At 34.4% G+C, this 19,903-nt stretch overlaps 1 protein-coding gene across 1 annotated transcript in view; it reads left to right on the top strand.

Annotated features, from left to right (window-relative positions):
* The window catches only part of LOC106869364 (glutamate receptor), a 695,940-nt gene that overhangs the window by 448,934 nt on the left and 227,103 nt on the right, over positions 1 to 19,903 (top strand). The window contains exon 3 of the mRNA XM_014915088.2: positions 17,335 to 17,583. Within this exon, the coding sequence (XP_014770574.1) occupies positions 17,335 to 17,583 (249 nt within the window). The remainder of the gene's footprint in view (positions 1 to 17,334; positions 17,584 to 19,903) is intronic.

The following is a 19,903-nucleotide window of genomic DNA, read 5'->3' as shown; positions in this document are numbered from 1 at the left end:
TGTGTGTGTGTATGTGTATATGTGTGCGTGTGTGTGTGTTTGTGTGTGTGTATGCGTGTGTGTGTCTGTGTGTGTGTGTATGTATAGTGCATAATGTATATTTGCTACAAGTGGTGAGCTCAAAATCCAATAACAGACAGTCTAGTAATAGTGATAGCGACATTTCAAAATCACTGTCATTCTAAATGTTAGTATATACAGGGCGCTCATGCTAAATTTGATAATTTTTAATATCTGTTTTTGTTTTCAAGTACAGCTTAATCTATTAGAGAATAGTCAACCCGGTTGAGAAGTATAAAGATTAAAGCTCTAGTGAGGAAAAATTAGTTGGCATGCTGTCCCCGCTTTGAGCTAAAAACTTGCGATGCATTTCAGGTCTTTACACACATTTAGACCCGAGGAGTGAGAAAGTTAAAACTAAAGTGTTTGTAGTTTGAATGCATGCTAAATTAACGAAATCTCTGAACCCTTCAGAAATAGAAGGGTATGATGTAAACTGCCTGCATCAGAGAAAAGTCTTCCGAAACTTTCATAATGAAAAGTTCTGTTTAAGTAAGCCATCTCAGAAATATAAATGCACACATTTGAGGAGCAGTTTTACGAAAGTAGGACGCATCACATTCACCGAATTAACACCTCAGAAATACACTGGGAATTTAAAAGTGCTTCTCATCGAATTTTCTTTGATTATAATCTCTTAGTTTTCCCTATTTCCGGTTCTCTCATTTTTTTTATTTTAACGATTCACCCTTTCGCAACTGCCATCACGCTCTTCACCTTAACATGTTATCACCCACGAGACAATCAAGAAGAAACAGCCAACACTTATCGCCTTCACAGAAGCAAACAAATTAAACACATTTTTATTATCGAAATACTCTGATATTAATTATACTTATACATGTGACGAAATGCAGCGTGAATAAGTGCGTTGTCACAAAACGTTGGGTGGTTAGAGTAGTTTCGTATTGAGGTATAACTAAATATAAATGTGCAATGTATGTGTGCGCGCATGTGCGAGAGAGAGTGAGATAGCGTGGTGTGTGTGTGTGTGTGTAGAAATTTGAAAATACACCTGAACCGAGACAAAATTTGAGACTGGTAAATCAGCATTCTTTTATATGACATCAACATTTAAAAATACTCTTAAAACAATAAGTAAAAGTGCTCTGAAAATGCTTTTCAGCAAGAACAAAAGCCATAATGATATATCCGTATTAGAACGAATAATAAATACTATACTTTAGACGAAGTAGCTGGAAAAGAAATTAGAAACCACAAATCAATTTTAACATTAGCATTATTCAATTGAAATATATGTTCTATTACATTGACACTCGTTTAACAAATGAAACCTTGAAAATAAAATGATTAAATGACTTTAGAAGCTGTACATTTCAAAATATTTCCCAAATATTTAACATCATTTATCAATCTTTTCCGACCATTATTCTTAGGATTGTTGGGAGAGAATCCTCCGACAACTCCTCCATAAGGTCCTATCAAAAGCAAAGTTTGTTAGATTTTCTGGATGCAATCCAATGTGTGACCAACAGGGGCTATATTATCCAGCTGCCTCATTTTTCTTTTGCCGGTTGGCTTGGTTTCAAGTATCCGTCTTGGGATTCTTTTCTACAACATTCTAATCACCTGTCAGTAGCGCTGGAGCTGCGACTCTCCAATGCGTTGAAGCAGAGGTACGACGCGGAGAAAGTCCCTGATCTCCGCGATACGCCACCCTATCGAGTGACGTTTTTCCAAAGATCCTTCGGAGGAACACATTTCAGCCATTCGTATTCATAATCGTACTCTTTCGGTCATCATCCAACATTTATGACTAAAGCAAATTCGGCCTTCCTGCTAACGTCTCCACTTCTAAGATTACAATGCAGAAGCTAACGCATTTTTGTGTCACCACCTATAATCATAGCATCCAGTTCAGCCTTCTACTTCTTATCGCACGTGGTAACTGCATGGAAGTACTTAGGGCAGCTGTTCAACATCATTTGATGCAAATTCAGGTTCCACTTTTAATTTGGTTTTTGGTTAACTGTTGAAATATTCACGATTTCTACAAAGGATGCTTAAAAGTTTTAGATTTCAAAACATTAATGTATGCAAAACTGAATTCTGGAAGAAAACACATTTATAACCCTCATACTGAAATGAATTCACGTTTGTTGAAGAATAAATGTAGACATATGGAAGCAAATCATTTATGATATATTCCTTTTATGTTAAACCTCAAAATTAAGAACATTATATATACAAATGCATAAGAAGATGAGATTCCCAATTGTAACATGGAAACATTGTGAAACAATCATATTACAAAGTTTTACAAATGCTATTACGAATGTTTAGTTACAAACTTTTAAGATTATAAGTGCTACCCTCGTCATAGAAAAAATATTAAACTTGGCAAGCTTCCAGGTCATACTGCAACGATAGTATCTATGAACATGTCAGCGCTAACTGCTTGTTTTGTCAATGCTGTCCTTCAAATAACAAGAACCACATCGAATGAATAGACATTTGATGCTTAAGTTTAAGAAGCTCTGTTGAATCTAAATATGAGTTATTAAAGAAATCTATTATTTTGAATAGATATCTTACAACAAGCTTATATATTTCCCCCTTCTGGGTATATATCTTTCCTTCCTCATATCACGCAATATTCAAAATCTAAGGAAATGAAAAATATTTTCTAGAACACCATTGAATGTACGTAGTCTTTTCCATCTTGAGTTTTGAAGAACGGGGAAATGACATGACATTTGCAGGGCCTTGGAGATCAGGGAGATTGGTGCCGTTGGTATTTAATTGAAATTGATGTAAGTCAACGCCTGCCTCTATGTGTCCTATGATTGAGATAGAAAGGAAAATATATAATAGTTTGTACGGAACTGAGAGAATAGATTTAAGAAGAGGCTGAACAGAACGGAGTGCATTAGTGGAGGAAGTACAAGACGTCTAGCTCCGAGAAATCGAAGGCATTACGGTAGGAACTAGCACGTTTGAAGAAATTCAGAGAACCCATGCATGAACCATTAGTGTCTTGGGGGTTTGAGTTATTGTAAGTGGAGTATGGACGGACATACACATAAGAATATATTCTGTTGGGTTAGGAGTGAAACACGCTTCTTATCTGAAACAGTTGGATTAAAACTGGCAAAGTTGAGGAACCTGAATGACAGATGGAAGAGGGTACTACGTAATATGTCATTGCATACTAGGTAGTTGGAATGAGATTAAATTTAGTTAACTCAAAAGCCAAATGCTACATATTAGAAAGATTTCCAAATGATGGTGTAGCTCAGTCAATGGTGGTGCTCCAGCATGACTGCAGCTTTGCAACTGAAACATTAAAAAATACATACATACATACATATATATATATATATATATATATATATATATATATATTGACCAGTGTGTTTAGATATAGTCTAAAATCATTTGGAAAGGTAGAGACAGAAGATGTACAGACAGATCACAGAATCCCCATCCAGTGACCGACCAATTCCGAACGACATTCATGCATGCATCCCTAGGTCACTTGGTGCTGTTGATCAAGGCAGCAGAGTATGCTTATCAAAATTGTGTTAATAAGAGCACTCTTTATACAAGGCTGATAAGGAACACTTTAAGCTTTCATATAACAACGAAACCATAATTACCTCTCATTCAAAAAGAAGTCTACATTGGTTAATATAGATCCTGATTATATAAAAAGCCGACATGGTGATAGATCTGCTTTCTACGGGTTGACCGAAAGCCAAAAAACAACAGAATTTAGATAGTCACTTAGTGGGTGTTGTATAAGTAGATATTATTGACAGTATGACGCCATGAAATCTCATTTATTCTCATTTTAATTCAGCCTTCATTTTTCATTTGGCTTTTAGAAATTGTCTTTTATATATCGATACCATCATTCAACAATTAATTAAAATTGGTTTCCTCAATATATCCTGTCAATAAAGTGATTCCGCAATTCGAAACTCAATTAAAAACATGATGGAGAGAAATAGCAACCATAGCATTTAGAATAGCCGTTTACTCATACATCTACTGACAAAGACTGCAGAAATTGAATACTACATCATTAAGTGCTTTTTCTGATCATTTCGGTCGGCGAACATTGTTCGAGAAAGCGTCAGATTATTTTTTATGTTCATTTACAAACCAAATCTTATTGTTCGCCATGATTTCTTAATCGAATTCTTCCCAATAAAATTCGACTTAGACATCTATTTGCGGTAATGAAATTTTTGTATAAGATTTGCATGTATTGTTCGAAGAAATATTGTCGACCTAATATTTACAGCATTTTGGTTTTTACTTAACGACTCATAGACAACAAGTCATTCTGTTACCAACATCTAAACCACAATATCTGAATCACGAACAAAAGTGTAATATTCCTATGAATAGTTAAAGTGTAGCCATTATGTAAATAATATCAGGAACAAATTTTCACTTTCTCCTTTTTGCCTCTGTTTCTTACATACATTATTGATAAAACACATGTAGGTGATTCATTTCTTTCTTTTAAACTATAACTAAGACCAAGTTATAACACCATCAACATGAAAACCGAATGAAGAAGTATCTATGCGTTCGCGAGACCTGCTAATTTTGCGGCTAAATCCATCCCCCATCCAACGTCTCAGTTACCGTCTTAGAATAAATACATCGGCTAATCAGTGCCTGGATTCCTTAGAATGCTGAATGTTCGCTGAAATATACGATTTATAGTATAGATTGGGCCAACGTCTGTTTGTATTAACATGTACTAGCATAGGTTCTGGGGGCCAAACTACAATGATATCCCAAGGGTCGGACTTCGTTACTTAGATGAAGAGCATATTGAAGACATTGACAAAGCTCATGGAAGAATTCTTTATGTATATTAACTATTCAGTTCATAGGAAGTAGTTTTTGTAATGGTTTCCCAAGACTCTTGATGCAAACTTTTGTTGAAATAGAAATTGTTGTAAAGTGGTCGGCTCATTTTATATATGTATGTGTGTGTAAGTTTAAGCATGTATGTATATAGATTAAATTAATTTAAACCAATTTATCCCAAATCATCAAGAATTTAAAAACCAGCAACTATTAGCATACTTCCAATATTTCTGATGATTAATAATAAACTGATTTCAATTAGATTCAATTAATATTTATTAATATATGTGTGTGTGTGTGTTTGTCTGCATGCGTGTGAGCGTGTGTGTATTTGTGAGTGTGTGTGTGTGTGTGTGTGTGTCTGTGTTTGTATGTGTGTGTGTGTCTGTATGTGTGTCTGTGTGTGTCTGTGTGTGTGTGTATTCTCTATCATAATTACCTATTATCGAATAAAAATTGTGTATTCATAAAGAAATATCTATTGAAAATAAATTATGAACTATCTGTCAAATTTATTTCGTATGTGTATTTGGTGTGCAAGATTCTTGATGTGAATACGTGTGTTGAAAGAAATACTATTAAACCTTGGGAGAAGCATTATGCCGGTAATAAACACACGCACTGGTTCGGTGCGTGTGGTTACATTTTGCAATATACATATATATATGTGTGTGTGTGTGTGTGTCTTTCTTTGCTCTGACAAAAGGCAACCGACATGAAGGTCCTTTTTTTTAATCACTTCAATCTATACCTTGGAACATTAAATTTAATACTGTTTTTACATGTCACTATATATATAAGAAAAATACACAATACATATGTTTCTGTACACGCAGAGACAGACACACACACACACACACACACACACACACACACACATATATATATACATTTCAAAATGTAACCACATGTGAATCGTTAGCGATTTTCTTACTCCGTCTTCTTTTTCTATTGGACTTTCCTCTGTTTCTGAAGAAGAGCTTTGCTCGAAACCTTAAACCATCTTTATTTCCTTCCCTGAGCGTCTGCTAATACTTTACATGCACTACGTCCTCGCGTTATTGATTTTTTTTTGTGTTTGTTCTTTGTTTTTTATTGGGTTAACTGTATATACACACACACACACACACACACACATATATATATATATATATATATATATATATATACAAATAAAATTGTACACATGCACACGCATAAATATACATATATAAAGGAAAATAATGTCTAAGATGAGCCTGCGCATACATCTTTACTTAAATACTGATATAATCAAGCTCATTCATGTGAAACCCATAGCTAAGTTTTGACACTACAACACGCGCGCGCGTACACACATTCAAATACACGCACGCACACACATACATTCAAACGCACTCTCACTGTGTCTCACTAATATCCCATTTCTTTTTCTACCGGCTTCATTCGCTGGGGACTTGTACAAACGAAGACTGGTCGTCAAACGGTGGGACAGGAATACACATTCACACGTCAATACATACAAAAACACAAAAATAGAGGACCACACAAATACGCAGGCACACTCGTGCACACATATCTGTAAATACATGTATGTATCTGTGTATGTGTGTGTGTTTATGTTTTTGTGACAATGTATGTCTGTGCATAATAGGTTTGTTAAACATTAGCAGAACGCATTCATTCAAAAACTCATTGTTGAATTTTATTACAACAATAATTTCATTCATATATCACAACGGTAAACAATGCCTTACTTCACAAATATATGCGTGCGTCCGTGCATATTGTGTCTGAGGGCGTGTGCGTGTGAATGTGTGTGTGTGTGTGTGTGTGTGTGTGTGTGTGTGTGTGTGTGTGTGTGTGTGTGTGTGTGTGTGTGTGTGTGTGTGTGTGTACTAGAAATGATTTCTCTTTCTGTAACTTTGGTGGTCAAAATTCGTTAGAAATTCCTGAATGTCCTTCCTTTCAGTAATTCTGTTATATGTTTTTATCGATTTATGAAACTACAATTACTATCGCTTTCTTTCCATTTTCCCTGTGTTGAGGAAAACGTGTAGGCGTATTTGAGAAGTAATATATTTAAGTGTGCAAAGCAGTATAGCTAAAATTCTGTATAGGCTATACTGTATATCTGCCAATGTGTGGGCAGTTTGTAGATGTATGTTTACAAGTAGCCACTAATGACTTGTCTATTATTACCTTTTTTCTAACTTAACATAGTGTATTGCGGATGTTATATATTGTCCTCTAATTATCAAAACAATTTTTCCATTTCTAGATAAATGTAGATAGATTTTAGTCTGGAATTTGTGTTGTAGTACCTATAATAGGTCCGCATCAAACCATTAATATATAGCTCTCAGCATTCTGAATGAATTAGAAGCAATTATTGATATAAGTCTAGATGCAGCACATTCTTATGTGTTTACAACTACATCCCCTCCAATGTATGTATAGGTTTGTGAAGGCATAATGGCCCAGTGGTTAGGGCAGCGGACTCATGGTCGTAGGATCGCGGTTTCGATTCCCAGATCGAGTGTTAATTGAGCGAAAACGCCTACAGCTCCACGAGGCTCCGGCAGGGGGTGGTGGCGAATCCACCCTTTCAGCACAACTTTCAATCTTTCTTCCTATTTCTCTGGTACCTGTATTTCAAAGAGCCAGCCTTGTCACACAGTGTATGACGTTGAATCACCCCAAGAACTACGCTTAGGGTACACTTATCTGTGGAGTGCTCAGCCACTTGCACGTTAATTTTGCGAGCAATCCAGTAGAAGTCATAAAAATGCACCTTAATGTATCATTCTACAAGACATATAGTATATATAGTACGGTATATACGTACATTCGTGTATGTAGGGTGAGTGGCTTCCTTCGAAACAACATGGTTCTGTGTTCAGTCCCGCTGCAGTCATCTTAAGCAAATAACTACTAGTATAGTTTCGGTTTTCTGTCACTTTCCGTCTACCAAAGCCTTGTGAATCACTTTCCATCTACCAAAACGTTGTGACAGAAACTGAAAGAAGCCCATCGTGTGCATGTTTGGGTGCATTTGTTTGTGTGTATGTTTGCTTGTTTCCCAGCGCCGCTTGACAACCGGGGCTGGTGTATTTACGTCCCCGTAACTCAACCGTTTGCAAAATGAAGAAATAGAGTAAGTACCAGCCTTTAAAAGAAAAAAAATAATTTCTGGGTTCACTTCGTTCGACTAAAAATTCTTGAAGGCGGTGCCTCGGCATGGCCGTAGTCTAATGACTGAAACACATAAAGATAAAAATGTTTGTGTTTGTGTGTTTTGTTTTGCAGAATAAAAATTACACCTTACATTTTTTGAATTTCCATAATAAATACAACTCTAGTAAACAATGTATTTTTCATGTATTTGCTGAAATAATTAATTTTGCCTTTCAAGGAAGATTGTCTCTCAGAGATGTTTCTTAACAGGGAATGTGGAATATAGAAAGATTTCAACGTTACAATATAAATGATAATGATTTAACATCTTTGCTTGCCATATGCATCATCATTGACTTTCAATATTTAATTAATTTAGACTTTCAATCTGTAATATTTAGCTTTAAATGACTTGTAACTGTAACTTCTGCGGGCAAATAATTACTTCGATTACTGTGACAGAAGATGTCATCAATTATTTTCTCTCTCTGCAATATCAAATATTTTATATTGGTTCCAATATTTATTTTTCAATTGATCAATATTTACACTGCCAGCTGAATCGAAATTGTTAAACAAAAGATCAATTCTTTTAGCTTCGGATTGGCAGAAAATTACAAAGATTGCACTTAATGGCTTAAAACATGTTAATGAGAAAGAATGTACAAATGATAAAATATATGTTTATGTCCCTTTGTATGTATATATATATATATATATATATTCGACTCAATTGCTCTTCAAATATTCCCAACATTTCGTTTTTTCCCTAACGTTTGAATATTACAGGTTTCTCGTGGAGGTTAATACGTGGAGATTAACACCTGTTATAAAATATTTGGGCTTTCCAATTTATTTGCAATTTCATATATATTGTGTACTGTTCCGTGATGCAAAGACCAACAACAAAAGTTCGCTATATTGTGATAGATAAATATGATTTAATAATTGCACTATATAATACGAGTACTACAATTAATTCCATGCGATGAAAACATGCTAGACAGTATCTTTTAGCACTTCCCGCATAATATAACAGGCTACAAATAGAACGATGTATATATATATATATATATATATATATATATATATATATATATATATGAAATAGCACTAATGGAACGAGGCTAATAAGTCGCAGATGGAAGAGATAGACGTGGACAACATGAGAGATTACATCAGGAAGACAAACGTACGACGCTAAAATAAAAAAAATGGAGTGTAAATAAATTCTACGCCAAAAAAGAAAGGAAAGAAGTAGACTGATATTTCAAGTGAACCCTTATCAAAAGAGAGAAAGAAAGATGCAAGAAGAAATAAAAGAAACGGTAGCAATTTGAAGCACGTGTGTATCTTCAAAAGTATCTATCTATATATTTATGGGTGGAGTGTAGCTGTAGAATGAATGGGTACCACTGTGGGGTCATGTTTTCTGTTGTAGGAAAAGTACAAAATACCGTGCATAATATGAGTCACCGTGAATAGAAATGAGAATTTGTATGAAGCTTTTGCCTAATGACAGAATTTTCAGAAACAGTGCCCGAAATATAGTTTCGTGAGTTTAAGAAATGCCTCATTAGATGTCCACAAGGAAGGTAAATATTTCATTTGACGACGAACTGTATCAAAATTTTATAAACGTAGTGTTTTAGAATCTATAACAAATTCAGTTACCGAATCACTGGCCTTCAACAAATTTTATTTTCTAATAAACAAAGGCATAAAGAATAAAATAGTATGATTATAATGCCATGAGTGAACCGACACTGATAGTTGTATTCTGTGATATAATAAAAGTGCTTTCCAAACAGTTGACAAAACATTAGTTTTCAACTGAAACAAAACCCATGCCACAAGAGGTACAAATCTTTTGGATTCATTACGCCGATTTCCAATTATTTAATAGTTTTCTTTAAATACAACAAATACTTTCCACAATACTATTGTTTGTGTTTTCCCCATAGCAATACGAAGACGATTTTAGCAATTGATAATTTGTTTGATCGTTCCAAATAATTCAGTTGAATTAAGTACATCTCTGATGTACGCAATGCTATACACCACAGTGAAAAATAAACAAAACAGATTTTGTCACCTAAAATACAATAGATTATTCATACAATGATTGCGCAATATTTATATGTTACTATGTATATTATATATATTTGCACGAAGTATATATCATAACAATCAAATATTCCGTTTATATGAATTAAGTTTACGAAATATCGAAAGGTTTAACTAGTACAGAATGATTCAATGAAGATATTATGCTACATGAAAAAAATGTATTTTGTCGTTTCTAGAGTAATATAATGCTAAATGAATTCTAAGGTCACCGCTAAAATTATATTCAATTTTGTTTTATAGCCGTATTACAATATTTGTTAAACGGAGTATTATGGTAAACAAACAAATATTAGAATGTTTTGATTTTGAATATTTGTAGTTCAGACTGGTATTTGTATGACTAACTATATGGTCATGATTGTTGTCTCCACGTCAAAACAAAAATAGTATAGATTCAGGTAAAGTACCGATGATATATCACGTACATATTTCTATGGTATTGTGAAGCTCAGAGGAAAACTTAAAGTGTAGTGTAGTCTAGCACGGCGGTTTTTCAAGCGTACAAGTGCTTCTGATAGTACAACACTGGGTTTTCTACACCAAATATGTCAAACTGCAGAGTATCTATGGACTGCATTGCTCACATACCTGTTGATATGGGGGCCAACTTATTTTAAACACACATTTGCAACAACAGTTTCCGTTTTATATAAAAACCTTTAATTTGCACATCACTAATTCTATTTTTGTTAGTTTAACATTAATTATTTTATTACTAAAATGTTTTCAGTTTTCACCATTTCTAAACCACAAGCTATGCCTCTCTCGGGCCTTACTTGCATTTGAAAAGGCCTGCATGCAGCCTCCGAGCGCCATGTTTGACATGTCTCGTCTACATTGTAATACCAACTACATTCTCCTGAACGGAGACAGTGTAAATGTATACATTCTGAGATGATTTACATCAAATAATCTCATATTTTAGCTGGGAACAACTACGTGCAATATCGAACGTAAAACACTACACAAGTATTTGAATAGTACAACTGATATATTTATTTTTGCCTAACCATATTACTTGGCAGAGTAATCAGAACGTTGCATAAATACTCATCTTTATTTTTCATACTTTTGAAGTTGAAGACAATAGTTTCAACACATGCAAACACGCACACAGATGTATGTGCATAGACGTGCACGTATGAGCACTCTCACAAACACACACACACAAGCATATATATTAATCACATGCAATAAGTTCGTGCTCTCTAAATATTTTATTTATACGCAGCAATTTCAAGAGCCTCTGTCTTCTGTGTAAATGTACAAAATTCAAAAACTGTAGTTATTTATAAACATTAATTATAAGTCAGATATAAGCGCAATAGTTTCACTGTCACGTAGTTTTCACATAAATACTATCACAAAAAGCAGCCTCACGCACTATAAAAGTTGTGTAACAATAGATTCTTCCATGTATATGAGATCAATTTATTCAAATATATTTATGCGAGACGTGGAGCTATAACACTTACAGTAAAAAAAAAGAGTATTTAGCTAATATTAAAAACGATGTGGACTAATATATTAGAAAACCCTCGGTGTGAACATATAAACGACAGTGATAATAAGCATTGCATATGTATTGATTAGAATACTTTAAATACAACAAAACGAACTCAAGTCAGAGGTACCTAAACGTAGTAGAACGATGGAAAGACACAAATAAAAACATGACTAATAAAAATAATAATTACATTTACAATAAAGCTAGAATAAGATAAATTACGGTATGATTTATTTAAAAGTAGATTATCTCTGAAATATAGATGAAAATATACATGATTAAATATGACGCTTAATTTTTAGTGAGAACACTCTACTTAATAACAAAATAACTAGTTATTTTTCTTAGTTTTAACTATCACTTCAGATAATGTCAATACGAATTTATATCATTCATATTCATCTTATGTTATGTCAAAGACAATTGGTTGATGCTGTCTTTATCTTTTATTAACATTTTTTTTCGTTACTCATCAAAATAAGAAAATTTGAGAAATATACACAATTATCCAATTCTAGTCAGTTCATTCGAATTGAGTAAAAGAATTGAATTCGCATACTTAGACATCTAAATAGCTTATTGTTGTTTATCAGCTGCGCATTCAGACATATACATCATTTCATATAGAGCCGATCAAAAATTGTTTCATTTTAAGAAATTTTAAATATGAATTGAAGAGGAAATGTATTTCATTATCGATGCATTACATTAAAATGTCAGTTTTGTCAAAGATCTAATTAAATCAAAGTTACTATTCAGAAGAAATTTGCAAAATGTCATGTTTAGTTTAGTGAAGGAATTGCTACTATAGCGATCAACTCGTTTTTCTCGCGAATGAACTTCTGGCAATCAGTAAATTGCAGCGATCAGAATCAGTGAGGGGCTGGGGGACATGCATGTGTGTGTGTGTGTGTGTGTGTGTGTGTGTGCGTGTGTGTGTGGTGTGTGTGTGTGTGTGTGTGAGAGTGAGAGAGAGAGGGGGAAAGTGAGATTGTTTAGCTGGGGGATCTTATGCGACTACTCTATCATGTATGATGTAGAAAAAAAATTCCTACTCATCAAACTGTAGCGTCTTGAGAAAGAAAGGACATATTCTCAGACATAACTAGCGAAGCTCGATGGTCACGACTGGATCGCTGTTTGATCAAATGCTCTATCACAGCTGAATAAGACCTGAGCCACAATAACTTGTTTTAGCTGAAAACATTTTTCAATAGAGTGTTATTTACTGATTTAAATTCACATCTTCATAGCGAGATTATCAAAAATGGAATAAAGAAAGCATATACATGCTCACTTGCTAAAATATCGACTCACAATCGCAAACATTTTGATAAATGATATCAACTAAATAGGAATATATTATTTCTAAAATATTTACTACAGAAGAAGACATATCATAAAACACACACACACACACACACACACACACACACACACACACACACACACACATACGTGACAGTTCTTGCTTATTGGAATCAGCTCGAGAAACTTAAACTTTATTCCCTCCATCACCACGGGGACTGCTATAATGTGAAAAAAAATTCCAGCAGTATTGCTCAAATGATGCTTTCATCGACGGCCTGCTCTTCTTACCATCCGTCCTCGAAAAGAAGAAAAACATCTGATCGCATTGTATATCTTCAACAGATTTCAGATATACCACCTACATCCGGATATATCACTCTACAAACGATAACTCTTTATTGAAATGTGTTTTAAGTTCGTCATGGGTTGGGCCAATTCTTTCCGAAACTTATCTAATTATCTCTCGTGCCTCATTTCCTCCGTTTCTCATTCTCTTCTGTATATAAATATATGTGTGTGTTTGTTCTGTTCATAGGGAGCAAGTTAATTATGTATTCAATATATGGTATAAAGCATATACCTATTTATGTAGCGATTTCTTCTTTGGCATCTATTTTAACTTTTACAATGGTCGATCAATATGGCAACCATGTTGGGCTATGACGAGAAATATACTTTAATTCACGTTTATGATGAGAATTCATTGTTTTATTAATTATCATACTGTAAGACAGTAATTCAGAATTTAGAAAACGCTGTATATCCATAAAAGAAAGGGAAAAAAATATAAACTCCAAAAGACTGCGAAAGCATATTACAGTATTAATATACAAATATTGTCTCTTTCGCAAACAACACAGCACAAACTACAGATATGAAGAAAACCTCATCGCACCACACTGCAACTAATAGTGAAAAGCATTCAATTAGAGCCCTCACAATCGGCTCAGTTATTGAGTTTTACTATCACTGAAGAAATCTGACGAAAGCACATCCTTAACATAGCTAGGAACTCATCCCGCTACCGGTCATTCCATTCAGGGCAAAATGATATTTCTGTTCCGACAATTATATTCTTCAAGGCTGAGGAGAGGGCTCACATTAGTACGTATGTCTGCATATGTATGCATGGGAGTGCATGTCCATCTGCTATTTTTTCTCTCTCTGTGTCTTTGTCTGTGTACATATGTGAAAGTTAGTGTGGGCATACGATTGTGTGTTATAGTGTGCATGTACGAGTGTGTGGGCATGTATGTGAGTGCATATGTATGTATGTTTATGTGCCCGTGCGTGTGTGTGCGTGTGTCTGTATGCATGTGTGTCTGTATGCATGTGTGTTTGTGTGTGTGAGAGATTGTGTTTGTCTGCTTGTATGCGTGTTTGTGTGTGTGTGATGGATAGAGAGAGAGAGAGAGAGAGACTAACTTTCTACACAGAATTATATTGGTTAATACCAGCAACAGAGTTAAACAACAGAAGCATTAACAACGGCACAAATATCAAAGCAAACCATCATTTTCACGCCTTGTTTAGTGCCAAATTAAAAACCGTTTATAACCACATCTCGAAAAGTGCCACTCCTCTGAGTTGTACAGAACCCCTCACAGATACACTCCAGCCTCCTGTTCACAGATGCGCTCTCTCCTCTCACCGATGTTTTATGTATACTACGAGCATATTGGTACCTGCTAGGCACATGCTGTCTCTAACCTGACATCTTCCTCTCACTCACCTCTCCTTGCATCTTCCTCGTTATGTCTAACATTTCAGGGCCCGCATTAATCATTTTTATAATTCTTCCTTCTCACAATATCATCCCCTTAGAATCTCCTCCCTGTTCATGTATTTCCAACAGTTATTTATTTAGAAGACGCCTGGAGGAAATGAATGACTTCTGACTCACCGGTCAAGGAGGGCTTGTGCAAGCTATGGCCACTGCCTCGTTCTCCACGCTAGACAAGTCTCATCCCGCAAATGAGTAAAATAAACTATAATATTAACCAACAGTTTCAATAAGTATAAATATCCTGCTCATGAACCCGTGTTGTCTATTATTATATGTGGCAGCATCGTGCAAATAGCAACATTGTATTCACTAGACGAGCCGGTGAATGTCTTGAAATATTAATGGACTTAGGATCATTAGCTTTCCAAAATAGTCCTGCTGTTATACAACACATATCTTCGATGTAGCTGCATTGTGTCGGTACTCAGGAAACTCTAAAATTATCTTGCTTTGTCCAATTTAACCATTTTATTATATTCGATAAACACGAACACCTCGTAGATGTTCCTAATTAATGAGTCATAAAACGAACCTCTATTCTCATTCCTAAATCCTTCTGTATATTGAGATACTTTATTTCTGTTAGTGATCTTAATGGCTCACTAACTGTGTGCAATGAATATGGTACATTACCGAGTGGGAGTGAATGATAATTTAAGGTATGAGTTGGGAACATTTAAGAATAAGTAGTGGAAACTGATTTTGCTGTAAGTAATTGAATTCTTTCGTTTTCTTTTACTTTGTTATTTTATCCATATTTAATTTATGAATTATGCATCTGGTGCTGTGTCTCTCCGATGAGTACTAGAATTATATATACTTTACAGGAATGTTGTTACGCCTAAGTTTATCGGTCGATATTCTACAAGTATAGAATATTAACATAACATACACGCACAACTGTATTTGTGTTTCGTTATGTGCATAACAACGCACACACACAGACAAATACACACACACACACACACAATGTTCTATTCCAAATGTAGAGCAAGATATATACACTAGATTAAGATAAATATATTTATGTTCTTCATTTTCACTGAAAATGTTCTCTTCTATACTATGTAAGGATAAATTACCTGTGCATTGTGAATAAATATCACACACACATACGCATAAACATACATATGCATATATACACGCACACGTATATATATATATATATATATATATATATATATATATATATATATATATATATATATATATCAGGTCATTGAGAATGAAATGTCCGATTTTTAACTGAAAGTCCATGTTACTTTATCTCAACATTTAATCAAAGTATGCACCTAAATTATTAACACAATTTTGCCATTTTATCAGTAGTTTATTTATGCCGGCAGCGAAGACTTCTGGAGGGCAAGAGGTGATGAAATCACGAAAGGCTCTTTTTGCAGCTTCTCCAGATTCGAGGTTTTGTCCTTACAAAATGTCTAATGCCGGGAAAACATGATAGTCAGTCGGTGCAAGGCCTGGTGGACATGCTGAATGACAGAGTACTTCCAAGTTCAGTTCCTATAACTTGGCTAGCGTTCTTTGTGCAACATGTGGTCGAACATTTTTAAGCAAGAGAATTAGCCTATCTCTATTGACCAATCACGACTGTTTAATTGCAAGTTCACTCATTATTTCATACAACTGTAATTATACATCCGCTGTAATTGACTTACTAGGTCTCATGAAGCTGTAGTGGATGACATCAGTGCTGAACTACCAAACTGACACTATTTGCATTTTTTTAGTGAATATTCCTTTGTGGATTGTGTTTTGGCACTGCGTCTCTATACAACTTCTCTGTAGAACGCTTGCTAATTTTGAAAAAAAAAAGAAAAGAAAAAAACAGTGTTCATCACACGTAACAATCCGATGCAAAAATGGTTTGCTTTTATTCCGAGCTAGCAAAGAACAACAGCAAGTTTCAAAACGACGTATCATTTGCTGCTCGTTCAGTTCGTGTGGTACTCACTTGTCCAGCTTCTTTACTTTGTCGATTTGTTTCAGATGGTCCAATACATTTGGATTCGAAACATCAAACCTTGCTGCCAACTAACGCGTAATTTGAGATGTATCCGCTTCCATCACAATTTCCAGCTCATCGTTATCCACATTGGTCTCAGGTCTACCACAGGGCTGAATTTTAAGAGTAAAATCACCAGAACTTCTCAAACCACCGACGTACAGTACACTCATTCGCCACATCTTCACTAAACACCTCATTGGTGGTTCGAGCTGTATGAGATGCATTTATTTCCACGACGGAATTCATACTCATAAACAGCACGAATTATGTGTATATATATATATATATATATATATATATATATATATAATATATCATATATATGTGTTTGAGTGTCTGTAAGCCTATGTATCTATGAAATTATACATTCAAAATATTTACATTTGTATCTCACATATCATATATATATGATATGTAAATACATCTATATGTATATATGTATATATGTATGTACACACGATAGATATATATTGTATATATATATATATCCCGATTTCTATTTCTTTGCAGTCTGTGGTCACATGGAAAATGGTTCTTTTGTCCTATTTGGTGTAATAGACAGTTCATCAGTTGAAGTAGTCGAATCCTACAGTAGACGATTCCGTATGCCCTTCGTCTCTCCAGGTCTTTCCTTTACTGTTGACCCAGAGCAACCAAACTTCGAAATTTACTTGCGTCCTGATCATACAAATGCAGTAATAGACATGGTGAAATTCTACGGTTGGAGAAGAGTACATTATTTGTACGACTCAAACGAAGGTAAATATTTACCCAATTATTTGTATTATTACTGTTGCCTAAGATTTTGAACGTTCAATAACGCCAGTGACAAAAATGTACTGTGAATTTTTTATTGTAATATTCTGTATCTTTTGTGAGTCTAAATATCTTATTTGCGAATCTTAGTAATATTGCAGCATAAAGCAGCCAGTTTGGTATTTGTAATTCTGCAAAAGTCTGTACAGTTGTACTATTTATTCTAAACATCGAAAATTAGCGTAAATGAGAGATATCTTGGAATGTATAAAGCATGCTGCAGTATGTTCAGTTATTTCCAATCATTTCTCTACCCGTTGGAAAATACGCAAAGTTTAAATGCTGTTTATTTTTGTTACTATTTTGGGGCTTTCCAAACATTCACTAATTAAAATCACAGATAAACATTTTTCAATTATTCAGGCAGCTCCAACTGTCTCGGGAAGCCACTATTACTTTTCAGACATCATATAAGCCATGCAATCGCTTATTGCTTCCATATCTGGAGTGTTGCTTCTACATTACATAAACAACTTATAAAGGAAATCAAAGAAAGTTCACTTGATTGACTTGAAATGAAGACACTCACAAAACCCTCTAATTTAAGCTCCACTGACATTTGTGATGATTTTTATTTCTAAATTCTAGTACTGCAGACGCTGCTCCTCGGAACTGGCTAGTTTCAAACTACTATCACTTAAGCTTTATAGATATACCGCAAACAAATTTTCATGTCAATTGTATTGAGTCGAAACAGCACCTTTCTAGATGTTTTGCCTTGCACCAATTCTCGGTGTAGTCGTCTATTAGACTCACTTTAAATAAAAGGTAACGGTATTAGTAACACCAATCTGGAACCACCTAAGAATTTCCTAGCTCCAGCCTTCAACAGGACCAAATTCACAAAGGAAAACAAAATATTGCCTAAGTCAACAAGAATAACTTTGTAGAGTGCTCAAATATATTTTTGTAAGGTTGTAGTTTTGTATCATTTAATAATGTCATTAACTTTCTCTTTACCAACGATACAGTATTTCTATATAGAAATACTGTATGTCATTATAGGTGGAGAAGCGTGGCTTAGTGGTTAGGGTATTCGGTTCACCATCGTAATGTCAGTAGGTTTTGAGTTCAATTCCAAGCGAAAAGACAAAATGAATTGGGAAAGACAAAAATGAATTCTACCTGTATTTCAACGGGCCAGCATTGCCACATTCCGCTAAAACTTCTTGAGAACTATATTAAAAGTTAGCATATCAATGGAGTGCTCACTTGCGCGTTAATTTCACGAGCAGGCTGTTTCATGCTTGGGATAAAACGGAAAATTCGTCGTTGTAACCGACGGAATACCGGTTTATTTAATGACATTACATTTTCTTTGAAATAGCTGTCTTTTCTTTATTGGGACAGAATTATAGTGTGATGGTTCTAATACATTTACACTATAGTATTCTGAATAATAGAAGTGAAAGGGATTTTTTCCCAATGTCTGTATTAATCCTTCAATAAAATTAATAGTATAAATCGCTTTAAATTTAAGTATTCTGTGTTATTGTATATTATACTATCAACAGCATTCGCAGGTGCAGGTCATAGGCAATTTTATGTATTTTTACAGGTTTTAAGTCATTTTTAGCTGTTCAAATATACGTATAATCCAATGCCATACGAGGTAAACGAAATGAAATATAGAAACGAGCAAATACTTTTTCCACAGAGATATACGCACCCGCTGATATTTACATATTTTTCACTGCATATTTCCATTCAATCGGGCGAAGTTTTTCTTGGTAAGAATGTATCCAGTATTTGTTTATGCAATGGTATTAATGTACAATGCAGCCAGATCCCGACACCGCTTAATGCAGAAGACAGTTTATAATTGATTATGGAGACATGAAATTAATGTGCTTAATGTCCATATAAAACAAAGATAATTTGCTGCATCATGTCAAACACCGTATTCTTAAGTTCATAGTTTGTAGAAATTTTGAAAGTAAAATACACAACTAATCAATTATGCGTCTGAGAAAAAAAAATGTCTGTTATCAACATTCAGTGAATCAACGTAAAAATGGAAGTTGTTACTAATCCATGGTTGGTTTTGACATAAACTTAATCTATGATAAATGTTAACTCACACTTGGCCTTAATGTTGATAAATAACTGACACTGTAATATTGTTTTCAGCTATATGTTATAGTTTTCCAAAAGCAATCCATACAAGTTGGCAAAATACCGCAAATATCAACTAATACTTTTCTGTCTGGGAGTGAAAAAGAATGTGTGTGCATATATATATATATATATATATATATATATA

The sequence above is a fragment of the Octopus bimaculoides genome, chromosome 1 (genome assembly GCF_001194135.2).
Source record: "Octopus bimaculoides isolate UCB-OBI-ISO-001 chromosome 1, ASM119413v2, whole genome shotgun sequence".
In the NCBI taxonomy this organism is placed as follows: domain Eukaryota; kingdom Metazoa; phylum Mollusca; class Cephalopoda; order Octopoda; family Octopodidae; genus Octopus; species Octopus bimaculoides.
The sequence above is the reverse complement of the archived record's forward strand: the minus strand, read 5'-3'. Positions and strand labels throughout refer to the sequence as shown.